Source organism: Amblyomma americanum, chromosome 10, assembly GCF_052857255.1.
Source record: "Amblyomma americanum isolate KBUSLIRL-KWMA chromosome 10, ASM5285725v1, whole genome shotgun sequence".
Classification (NCBI taxonomy): Eukaryota; Metazoa; Arthropoda; class Arachnida; order Ixodida; family Ixodidae; genus Amblyomma; species Amblyomma americanum.
Window position 1 is genome coordinate 10,985,871 of NC_135506.1, and position 12,689 is coordinate 10,998,559.

The 12,689-nt window shown below is 44.7% G+C and overlaps 1 protein-coding gene across 1 annotated transcript; it reads left to right on the forward strand.

Annotated features, from left to right (window-relative positions):
* Positions 1–261: 261 nt before the first annotated feature.
* LOC144107399 (uncharacterized) lies at positions 262–11,949 on the forward strand. Its single transcript, XM_077640390.1, has 9 exons — positions 262–350; positions 1,657–2,280; positions 3,551–3,670; positions 4,240–4,439; positions 6,268–6,401; positions 7,539–7,623; positions 8,886–9,029; positions 10,874–10,978; positions 11,806–11,949. The coding sequence occupies exons 1-9, from the start codon at positions 287–289 to the stop codon at positions 11,947–11,949; spliced, it is 1,620 nt and encodes a 539-aa protein (XP_077496516.1). The 5' UTR covers positions 262–286.
* The last annotated feature ends 740 nt before the right edge of the window (positions 11,950–12,689 follow it).

The window sequence follows — 12,689 nt, forward strand, 5'->3', positions numbered from 1 at the left end:
ATTTGAGGCCACATAACAATATGAACATTAACATCGTTCAATATCCGTTTTTGCTTGATTGCAAGAATGATGTTGCCGGCGGCTAGAATGCACAGCGAAATTGTCTTGAGGGCTTATTCTCAACGTCATAAGGCTTCTGTATATTGCTGAACAGTGAAGGAGTCAACATAAACCATTTGGGTGGTTAACCGAGGCGCGCTTTCTACGCCGCAGAGCCACAATTTTTTCAACTAAGTAAAGGAACTACTTGCGCAGGGACACCATCGTCTCAAGAGACAGCACCCAGATGATAATTGTTGGTGCGGTCATCATCCTAGCCTGCATATTCGCCATCCTCAGCGTTCTCTTCGGTGAGTGTCCGGATGCCCTACAGATGCTTCTGCCTCAAATCAGGCAGGTTCTAGCCATGCTTGATGCAATCGCTGCAGGAACAGCTTGTCCCAAATTGACCATTCAAGACAGGACATGTAAATAGATATAAATTGATGGCCTTTAGTCGCATCTAGCTGAACGTGTCCTTATCCCTGTGACGGTAGCAGGACAAGTGAACGAGAAAATGAAGACTGGATCAGAGTGCAGGCTTTCTCTTACCACAGGTCTGTATTTTTTTCTGCGCAGTGCATTGCACAACTTGTGCCGAACATGGGGGATGCGATTGCATGCTGATTCAGTGTCTGGAAGGAAGTTCTGTGGTGCAAGAGGGTTCAGGAGTTACCGCTGTCTTATGCAATACTTTGGCTGCTTCCTATATGATATAATATGGAACTGATATGATGCTTCGTGTGAATGAGAATAAAACCTATTTCTAAATCAGCCTTTTTTGACATTCCATGAGGCTTTCCAAGAGGATTTCCCCGATAGCCTGTTTCTCTTTACCGAAGCTCTCGAACCTTAGCGTTCGAAAGGAAACAGTGTGAATCACTAAGGGCCTTCAAGTAGGATTAGATCAAACAACAATAAAGCGGGTGCACTAAATGTGTAAAAAATAGGATCTATTTCGACGTGGTGTGTGACCTAACTGCTCGCAAGTCACTTGCGTCAGTAAGTGTTGTAATTCGGCAGTCATAAGTTGAGCCTCGTATTCTTCTTGTCTAAGACACTGACGAAGATTGCGATTCTTGCATCGCAGCTTTTTAATGCTTCCAGTTACGAAACTTCATTGAGAGATTCTTTCAAAATCGGCACATCAGTGCAGCCACAAACATAAAATCATACAGAATGTCACACAGTCTTTGAAGCTAAAATACAACTGCTGATATGAAATCAAAATATGATTAAAAGTGACCCTTATGAGCGGCGTGCTTTAATCTCTTCGAGTAAAAAGTAAATGGAATAGGCAGCAGAGAAAGCCACCAAACTGAGGCTGCAGCGGTGTTTGAAAAAAAGGTCCATACACTCAAGACAATTGCCCTTAAACGCTGCTTAGTCTTCGAATATTAGACGAACCTGGAAATAAGGTTTTAAACAGTTTACATTGTTACTCTACACGAACTGTTATACTCAAGAACGGCAAGTAGGCCCTTCCCACCCATCTTTCGAGTAAGAAGGCTCTATATATTCGTCTGCCAGTATCTGAAGATAGCCCAAATTAGATTCCTGTTTTCTGAGGTAGGCTTTTGGAGCGGTACAGTTATTAAGCATTGTATCATGTTTCAGTGAGCGGCCTCACGGACGTCGCCACGGATATCGTGCCAGACGCCACGGATCCCCGGATGCGCATTCCAGAGGCTCCACAGCCACCGCAATCGATCGCGCCTCCGCGTCTTCCAGTGAACAGTACGAGCGTCGCATCGACAACAAAAGAGGGAGCGACGGTCGTCCATACCACGACAGACGATACCGCGATCGATTATACGACGACAGACTACACGACGACAGACTACACGACGACAGACTACACGACGACAGACTATACGACGACAGACTACACGACGACAGTCTACACGACGACAGACTATACAACGACAGACTGTACGACGACGGGCTATACGACGGCTGACCTCACGACCAAGGAAGATACAACAGTCGAACCGACGACAGTCAAACCAACAACGGCCCAACCAACGAGAGTCGAACCGACGACAGCCGAACCGACGACAGTCGAACCGACGACAGTCGAACCGACGACAGTCAAATTGACGACAGTCAAACCAACGAGAGTCGAACCGACGACAGTCACACTAACGACAATCGAGCCAACGACTGTCGAACAATCATCATCGACAGTGGTCTACGATACGACTACAGACGCTGGCCCCTCAACTGACTCTAAACTTTACGGTAAGTCGTGCGGTGAGCAAAGCACGACTGCAGGTGCACTCGTTGAGGGGGAAATTTGATTTTCCAGGAAATGATGGCGTTTTGGGGCACGGCCGACTCGCCGCTTAGCGACTATTCTCAGATTTTGGGAAGCTTTCCCTCTGCAAACTCTGGAGGCCACAGTCAACCAATGTGCGTGCTTGCTTAAAAACACTGGGCTGTTTTTGGGTGATAGCCAGGCTATCGCTACGAAGCTCTTCCTGCTCGTCTGCACGACGCACTCCTGGAAAGTTCCTTGTCGACAAAAATTCAGGGGCACTTTGGCGATCTAAAGCGCGCGTGGCGAAAGCCTTTCTGCGCCCACTTTGGCTGCTTCTGTTATTTTTTAATTTTCATTTTAAAATTTTTAATGTTTATTTTCATTTTTGCAGCTTATTATTACGCTTTATTTTTACATTTATTTCATTTTAAATTTTCCTTTTTAGTTTTTAAATTTTCTTTTAAAGTTTAATCAGTTACTTATTTTTATGCTTTATTTTTCTATATATTTCTTTATTTTATTTTTATTTCCTAAATGTATTTAACTAGTTAAAAATTACTGTCTAATTACAAATTAATGACTGATTGCTAATAACTCATTACTCAGTACTTACTAAGGGTATATGGGTTATAACTATCATGCCATTGATGACGTCATAGTGACAGATTTCGTGTACGGACGGACAGCGATGAGCCATTAAAGTAAGGTTTTCGCCTTCAGAACTGAAGCGAATGCGGTTTTCCAAAACAAAACTATTTCTGAGCCCCCCCCCCCCCCCCCGGTCGTAATTCCTTCCTTTAAATCTGTTTCTCATCCGGCAAGAACGATTGTGCAGAAATGTCGATAGGTAGAGGTCTTACACTGCGGCAGATCACCAATGCGAAAACAGAATGTCCCGAAATTCCCGGTCTTGAGATAAGTGATGGGGATTGTCGTGCATATAAGGCCGACAGGGCAGGCGGATCAGTTGTGGCTGCCGGGCTTTAAATGTGGGTGCAAAAGAATCGCCAGTTTAAGGGCGCACATGTTGCTGGTGCAAGCCAATGTTCGGTTTCTCTGACGGTCAGTGGTATACGTGCATGACCATAAGGACGCACAAACAGTCATCACGGCACGCAGCGCTGTGCGTGAGCTTCTATGAAAACAGTAAATACTGAGTTTGTACATTGATGTCTAAATTAGGAGTAGTTCTCAACTTATGAGTACCATTGTGGTAAAGGCATTCAAAACTTTGCATATTATCTCTTCCAGCTGGCCTTACGTGCGTTACGTCGGAGAGAGCCACAGATGACACCGTCGATTACACTCTTCTGTACCAGCCATGCGACAACGTGGTGTACAGCGTGGGGACAAGATGCCGCTTGACGGGAAGTGAGTGACAGTCAACCTCTTCACGCGCTGTATTTCTTTCTTTCTTTTTCTCGCTAGGCTTGTCGTATAACTGACCACCAGGTGGGAACCACAGCCCTCGCTACATATATCCTGGCATAGGTGAGCTAAGCCACTGCCAATTTTTTTTTGTCAAATGTCGGCGGGCGCTTGATATCGCGACATAATAATAATAATAATAATAATAATAATAATAATAATAATAATAATAATAATAATAATAATAATAATAATAATAATAATAATAATAATAATAGTAATAATAATAATAATAATAATAATAATAATAATAATAATAATAATAATAATAATAATAATAATAAGAATAATTGGTTTTGGAGGGAAAGGAAAATGGCGCAGTATCTGTCTCATATATCGTTGGACACCTGAACCGCGCCGTAAGGGAAGGGATAAAGGAGGGAGTGAAAGCTCGTTTTAATACGGCGCCGTCCTTAGCTTTCACTCGCGGACATTTATTCCGTACACACGATTGCATGGTATGGCAACTCTGCGGGGCTCGGCGAGAATTTCATTTCCGGTCTCGCGAGCAGACGAGAATGGACTCCTAGTGGTGGCCGGACTGGCGGACAAGGGCAAGTTCCTGGGCTTCAACTACGACGGCTCGGTGGACGTGTCCTGCTACGCCAACCTGGGCAGCGTGCAAGGCTGGGAGGACAACGGCTACGCTGCCCTCGGAGTTGTGCTCGCCAATGACTTCTCTGACGTGGCTCAGGTGGCGACGAGGCTCAAGGTGAGTCTCGCAGTCTGACGGGATTGGAAGGTGCGGTCGCTTCCGTAACGGCTAAACAAGACCGAAGAAAAAAACTCACAGGACGGCTACGACTCTGTAACGCGAGATTCAGTGATAGCTGTGTAGGCATTTAGTTTTGGGGATATTCTGAGGTAGAAAAGATACAGTGACCTCATATCGCACTGGTTCAGTCGTGGTCAGCCAGCATGAGTCTGGCTTCGTCATACTAAAATTCACGAAGCACACAGAGCGGCTCTAGCCTCGAGAGCCACTCGGGAGGCTCCGCAGCGGCTTTCTGGATGGCCTGAAAGCAGTCCATTCTTTCCCGAAAATAAATTCGGGCAGGTCGTGCGTCTTTGTCACAAAGACGTCTTTGTCGTGTGTCTTTGTCGTGCTTCTTTGTTATGGGCGAAAGCCAGGCAATAAAGAAAAAATAAAGAAAAAATATCGCACTGGTTCAGTGGCCAAGTAATGCAACCCTGCACTGGCAGGTTGCTGTTCCAAGCAGAGCCACCCTTAGGCTTAATTACCCAGGTTGACTGTGACACAAGGTCACGTGACATCAACGTCACGTAAGATAACATCAAGTGAAATTCATGTCACGTGAGCGTTGCATTAACGCACCCACCAGTTACACCGCAGTTACCAATTTCCCTCAAGAGGAAAGTGTACAACAGCATAATCTTACCGGTACTCACCTACGGGGCAGAAACGTGGAGGCTAACGAAAAGAGTTCAGCTTAAGTTAAAGACAATGCAGCGAGCCATGGAAATAAAAATGACAGGTGTAACGTTAAGAGACCGGAAGCGGGCAGAGTGGGTGAGGGAACAAACGCGGGTTAATGACATCCTAGTCGAAATTAAGAGGAAGCAATGGGATTGGACAGGGCATGTAATGCAAAGGCAAGATCACCGCTGGTCCTTAAGGGTAACGGAGTAGATTCCAAGAGAAAGTAAGCGTAGCAGGGGGCGGCAGAAGGTTAGGTGGGCGGATGAGATTAAGAAGTTTGCAGGCAAAGGGTGGATGCAGCTGGCAAAGGACAGGGTTAATTGGAGAGTCATGGGAGAGGCCTTTGCCCTTTAGTGGGTGTAGTAATGCTGCTGCGGCTGCTGCTGATGATGATCACTTAGTAGTAAGAACGACGGTTTGGGAGAGAGAAAACAAGCTGTTTAGCTAAGCTTGGGTGTTTCGTTCAGCTTCCTTGAAACCGTGAACCGCTATAGGATACTTTAGTAACAGAAGGTGAAGCCTGAACTAATCGTCGTACATTTGTCTCGGACTGTAGGCAAGGCATGATTAAGAGTAGCAGAAAGCTGGGTGACTAGCACCTACGAGGAGGACAGACTAGTTGCTGCGGGGCACGCCACGCCCACCAAGTGGCCGAAAACCAGTTAATAACGTCCTAATTAAAAATGTAAAATTTTGATCTGTAAAAGAACTTTTATTATGATGTTTTGTTCATAACTTCCAAATGATCGCTGCCGAAACATTCCGCGTATCTGCTGCTATAATTTCTGATGTTTTCTATCAGGCTCTTAAAATTTCATACAAATTTCGCCCATTTTCTTTGACGCATACGGATGCGAAAATATACAAACTGCAGCGAAGCATGCGGGAAAGAAAATTGCGGATTATTTGCAGGGCGCTGCCAATTTGGGTGCTAGTTAAATCTTATAGTATTGATCTGATGGTATTGCAATGTTATTCACTTGAGGTACCCGTGCTCAAGGTAGAGCTTCACTAGACATGACATCTATCATTCGGAGTGGTCATTTCTGTAGCGTCCTCATGGCTGCCTCACCTGTTTTATCTGGCTTATTTTCGGAAGCACGCCTTCGACACAATCGAGGGAACAGGCCGCCCTCACATGCCGAAGATTGCCGGCATCAAAATCAACCCCACGGACGCCGACATTACGAAGGAGAATGCGGAAAAGCTCGCTCAACTCCTCCTTGTGAATAAGTGAGTAATATTCTCATTGTATGCTTTATTTTTTCTATGATATTGAGATTGGATGATTCGTTACCTGAGAAAGCCCACAAAATACGCTCCACCATTCTTCCTATATATTTGACTATCATGATTTGTATCTGTGTGCTATTTGTATCTTGTCAGTACTCATTCCACCTTTCTTGGACACCACTTCTATTTTTGAGGCGGCTGTGGAATATTGTAAGATACTGTTATGGAGATATTGATAATGCGTAGCAAAATCTTGCTTTTTAAAGACTTCCCTCCGCTCGCACCGATTAGTTAAGCCTGCCATAGAAAACCAATGGGTGCTTTTGTGACAATAAACAGCAGAAATTTGCGAGGTCTCGACGGGGAAGGGGGGTGGGGGTGGGTTCTGCAGATATATTGGTTGTCGAGGTGCAATCTTCTGATATGTGACAAAATGGCGTTCATAGACTACTTCCCGTTGAAAAAAATACGCTTGTCCCAGAAGGCTTGGAATTGAATTACAGACAATGCAGTGAGCTACGGAAAGGAAGTATGTAGGGATACAGCCGAGACAGGAATAGATCACAATGACATGCTGTATAAAGTTAAATCATACCAGAAAAAACGGGAAGCAGTATATGCAAACCGGAGAACATGTAACAGTGATCGCTTAGCTTAAAAGAGTGAATTTCCAAAGACGCAGGGCATGGTCAGTTGCAGGTCAGAAGGAAGAAGCCTTTGTCTTCAGTGGCTGACGATGGGGATGATGATGACAATAATTCTATTTGAATCTGTCTGCGCGGGTAACGGTGTCACCCTCGTATGCTGTAAATGAGAAACACTCAACAGTCAGAATGGTGCCCCCTTGAGCTTTTCCCTTTGTGGACCTCGCTGGGGGTGGTCTAAAGTGACATGTCGGGGTCACGTGATTTGTCGTCATGTGACGCAGGCGGGCTTGGGAGAGTACGCTTTCGTTGCAGACGCAGAACAACTATACTCCACAACTTTTTCCGCCAGTGGATCAGAAGCTACGGAGCTGAAACACGGCCCTCTATTTCTAGGCAGCGCAGCGCAGTAACCCTGTACCACACAGCACCGAATGCGTTTCTGGCATTAGCGCTTCGTTCCGTAACGTTTTTGGCCTTGGGTTTTTTACAGCGTTTCACTGGTCATTTTCGAATCACACACTGGAATCAAAGGCGTGCCGTGCAAGATTGCAGTGAGCAACGTCTTGATAAATAAGGTGAGAGGATATTATTCGTTTGCATATTGACAAAAATTACCCAGTGCAACATGGGTAAGCCAATGAGGGGCTCTTTGGGATATACACATGAAAGGTGGCCACAATCTTCGAAAACCTGGAAAGCGCGCGCTTATATGAAGTGGTGATTAGGGTGACAAAATGACAGCTGTATCCGGGAGGGTTTTAGGAGTTGTACGAGGGGGAGAAATCGGCTGTTAAGGAAGGAATGATGAGGGAGCTCCCTTTTTATGTGGATAGCTGGACCTCTGCTTGATGCATGGGATAGAGAGGGTGAACAGAGTGGGGACATAAACTAAGGGACAAAACACATGCAGCCTAGACTCTGTGCATATGGATCTGACCTGCAGTTATGCTTTGTTGTAACGTCGCAACAGATGAAACTCTTCCCGCCACCAGCGCGAAGGCAAAGCTTACCGTACTTGATTCGTAGACATATGCTATTGAAATGACGCATCCAGTATCCAATAATGTTTTTTTTTTTAAAGTAAGGTTGTGCAGCATAAACGACTACAGGACGAAACAAGCTACACGAAACAGAACAAGACGGTGGTCCGTGTCATGTCGTCACTTTCGTCCTGGGGTCGTACATTAGCAATAAATTGATCATTTGATCAATAAAATATATTTGCGATAGCAAATACTTAACAATTAAGATGTATTTGAAGAGGAAGATGTAGAGAACGCGTGCAGCTCATGACAGAGTTGTTCCTGGAAACCAGAAGTAGTATCATGCCTGACAACGCTTGTGCTTGTTGGTGGTGCATGATGAGCAAATAAACACCACAAAAACAAACCTGGACTGAATAAAAGCGCTACATGTCTGGCTCTTGTTCTCGTTTGAGCTGTTTTGTGTTTTTTTTTAAAGTTAAGAGCTTCGCAGTGAGATACCACTAATGATGCAGTGCCTTTAAAGAGTTTTTACGCATAGCATAAAACTTCATTATACCCCCGTCACCATCACTGAATGAACAGACATTCCTTGAAGGCACGACAGTTGCGTTCAGCAAAGCTTCCCTTGGAATAGAGCATCCGATTGATGCGTGTTGATATAGTCAGAAACACACAAGCAGCTGAAGTACGTAGCAGACGTTCAAAAACATAAGGCAACGGTGTTGAACGTGTGCTCCGTACTTAACCCTTGACCGTCTTTCCGTTTGGTTTGGTGTTGATTTCTTTCAAAATGAAAGGGGAAGCCAAAGCAGAAGGCGGCTTATAACGCGGGAGCTCTTATTGCGTCGCAGAATAACGTGATTAAACTGACGGAAGACATCGATCTGCCCGTGGCAATATCTTCGACGGCAGGATTGCTTTTAATCACTACCGACGGCCAACGTAACGACCGCGGGAGCAACTGTAAAGGTTCCAGAGTGGTCCCACGCTCGTCTGTAAGTACTACGGCTATCTTTCATGATTCTGCTTTCCACGCGAGCTTGTGCGTGATAGTTTTAGGGTTCTAGTTATTGATTTTTGCTTGTTTCACTGCCCGCAGATTTAATTCCAGGAGTCAGATTTTTCTGCAAGGTGGTCCCTATAATAGCGGCTGCCTTCTTTTGCAGCGTTGGCTCTTTACCAAGCACCCACGACATCTTGTGGCCATTGCCGGCATCAAATGAATGCAGCCTCACATGACCAACTGTCAATGGTCACTAGACCAGTGTGTTACGTGTCCTACTTACGTGTGACCGATTAATCACATTAAGGTTTTATGGTTTATGGGCGTTTAACGTCCCAGAGCGACTCAGGCTATGAGACGCGCCGTAGTGAAGGGCTCCGGGAATTTTGACTACCTGGGGTTCTGTAACATGCACTGACATCGCACAGTACACGGGCCTCTAGAATTTAGCCTCAGTCGAAATTAAGGAGTGATGTCATTCCAAGTGCGCTTTACCGATATGAAACTAATTTGCGAAAATGCGTATCCTCTATCCGCCACAAGAGCTTACGAGATGCGGATGTGTGGGAGAAATTTTATTGAAATGGAGTCACGCATGTCAGTCGCATGGAATGTATGAAAGCATGCGGGAAAGTGCATGCTTCATCAGCTGAGTTGCGAGGCAGTGCTGCAAGTTTTTTTTTTTTCCTGAGAATGTGCTTCGTGCTAAGTTTTTTGTCCAATAGTACTTCTCGTAAGCTGTACACGGAAGGCTGAGACACCACATGAATCTTATGACGGTATTGCGCCTAACAGTTGTGCTCTTGTTCGCCACCAAGAGCAGGGTTATGTATGGCGAACAGTGGTCACTAGAGTTACTCTATATGCTTACTAGAGCAGATAATTGGGATTGCCGGGAGAGTTTGCGCTCGTGTGTGTGTGCGTGTTTCTGCCTAGTGTCTAGTCTTGGCTTGAGCAAAGTTTTCTTGATTACGTATGCTAATGTATAAGTACCTAAAGTTGCGCTTAGGTATGCCGAGTTGCCGCAGATCTAGATAGGCTCTCCGGGATTTTAATTCTGTATAATTATATGTATAAATCAGCAGGGTGCACTGTAAAAATGAGGAATGGGATTACCGAAGGTAATCGCTCGGTGGTTTCGCCGTCCGAGTTGCGTCGTACAGCGTCTTCTGCAAACGCGAAGTGCGGCTTCGCCGCACAACTTAGATGGTTTCTTTGGGAACTCGGCAGACATACGCGCAACTCTATGTACTTATACAGTATATCTAGTGGTCACCAATGAGCAAAATAAGTTGGAAGTAACCGTTCGAAGTGCATTACCTAGTAATCGAGAATCGGGAAGAAATCTTTCCTTTTGCTTTCGGGCTTATGTGGCTGACTCTAGCCGCAACTTTAACAAAAAAACCTCTTCTTATAGAAATGCACAGAACAGATAGCGCAATTGAACAAGGGCTAAAATATACTAGCCAGAGACACTGGACACACGGTGTCTAAAAAAAAAACCAGCAATCAAACTATTCTGCTCTGCTGCTGATGCCAAGTGCCTGCATTTAAATTCCCGGTTTAAAGACCCCCAGGTGGTCGAAAATATTCCGGAGCCCTCCACTACGGCACCTCTTTCTTCCTTTCTTCTTTCACTCCCTCCTTTATTCCTTCCCTTACGGCGTGGTTCAGGTGTCCAATGATCTACGAGACAGATACTGCACCATTTCCTTCCCCCTAAACAAATTATTATTATTATTATTATTATTATTATTATTATTATTATTATTATTATTATTATTATTATTATTATTATTATTATTATTATTATTATTATTATTATTATTATTACAGCAAAGATGCGGCCTGCTGGGGGGAGCAGCCCAGGACGGGCATAGCGTGATTCCTGGCCTTGGAGTGGTCATCGAATACCTCGTTACCGACTCTGCGAATTCAATGGCAAGTCTTCTGTGCTTTGCATTTTTGGCTGCGTTCAGTATTATAACTGTCAGATTTTCTGATCGAGTAGGGAAGTTAGTTTACTGAGAGAACCTGCTCAGCAGAGTCCAAGAGATTTCCTAAACTCCTGTGTCAAGCGCACACCTTGTATTTGAGTTCAACTGAAAGTAGTCATTTTCGGCCCAAATGAGGACCGAAAATCTGAATCCTGTGTATTTGCTCGTGTTCCCTCGTTGCCACGGCGGCAGTTTTCCTTAATGCCTAGGCTTAATCAATAAATGCGCAAAGTTTACTATTTCTTGTAGAGTAAAAGGCACTTTGGGCAAAGTCGCTGGTAAAATATTATTACTGCTGTCACGTAAGGTTTTAAACTATTTCTATAAGCTTGCCTCTTTGTCGTAGATTCCAAACAACGCATAATATCACCTATTCCACTGATAATGAAAAGGCTTTGCTCCTAGTCCGAATCAATGTTAATTATTAGCAATATTTTTCCTGACTGCGATACACGGCGTGTTGTAACAAACCTCAACAATTCATCGTTTTTTGCTGTTGGGCGGTAGAGAATGTAGCACTTGCAGGTGACGTGTATTGGTATATTTTATCTTTGATGTTGGATTGTTGAGACACAACACTTGTCCGTCTGTTCACCATTGCACGCTCCAGGCAAATATCCGAACATGCTTTTCTCATAATTAGTATCATTAGATCGTTTTCCCATTTCTCCAATACTTGTTCATTGCTGTCATGCACGTAAAACAAGGCTAACGTTTCGCATTCATTGGCATGTCGTTGAATGGAATGAGTAACACGCACTAACGCCGCAGCTGCCCGACAGCACTGTCAAGCAGCGAGCGAAGTATGGTGTGGCGATATTTGACCTCCAGCACTACCACCTGGACCAGTATCCCAACTGCCCACCGCTGGACCTGAGTGCGTTCAAGCTCCCCAGGCCTGCGCCAACGGTGTGACCGCGGCTTTAACTGCAGCCGTCACATACAGCCGTTAATGTATGCTGTGTGTGTATTGTAAAGCCAGTGTTTTGTAAAGATGTCTTAATATATTGTGTAAAAATACTGAAAGTGTGTTCTATTATGTAATGCTCTTCTTGATTTTGTGTAGCCGGTGGTGCCGCCTGTCATCCGGGTGGTGTGGCCTCGTCAGGCAATGTATGCCTTTTGCCACGTCACCCTGGACAACCTCTTCGTTGTCTGAAATAAATTCTGAATGAATGAATGAATGAACATACAGCAGCGGCAAAGTCCCTCACTGGGATGCATTCTCCGGTGCTTTTGGGCAGTAAAAAAATCAACTGGTTCGCGTGCTCTGGACAAAAACCTGCGACTGCTTGTGCTCATTGTTTCATATTTGTTCGACATGGGCGGGCGAGGACTGTATTGAGCATCCGTGATACTGTGACTAGAGCCGGCAATGGCTGAACCCCGGAATTCAAGATAACCTGCGGGCGGGGTTGGTCCTAGCGGAAAAAGGTAGGGTTATGCGACGAACGCATTGTTTTTTGCGCCGTGCACATACCTGACAGGAGCGCCTTGTTATCCGCTGCTGTGGCATACTGTATTACTGAAACTTTTCATATGAGTCGCTTGTATGGAATTATGGTCACATAGAGTCCATATGATGAGGAAAAATACATAGACATCCATACGTTTTTTATATATATATAGTAGTTTCCATATAACTTCCCAAAAAT

Bases quoted from the DNA above. Each gene is read 5' to 3' on its own strand.
- LOC144107399 (XM_077640390.1), top strand. From the start codon at position 287: ATGATAATTGTTGGTGCGGTCATCATCCTAGCCTGCATATTCGCCATC. The intron at 351-1,656 runs GTGAGTGTCCGG...ATCATGTTTCAG, and splicing joins CATCCTCAGCGTTCTCTTCG to TGAGCGGCCTCACGGACGTC. The intron at 4,440-6,267 runs GTGAGTCTCGCA...TATTTTCGGAAG, and splicing joins AGGTGGCGACGAGGCTCAAG to CACGCCTTCGACACAATCGA.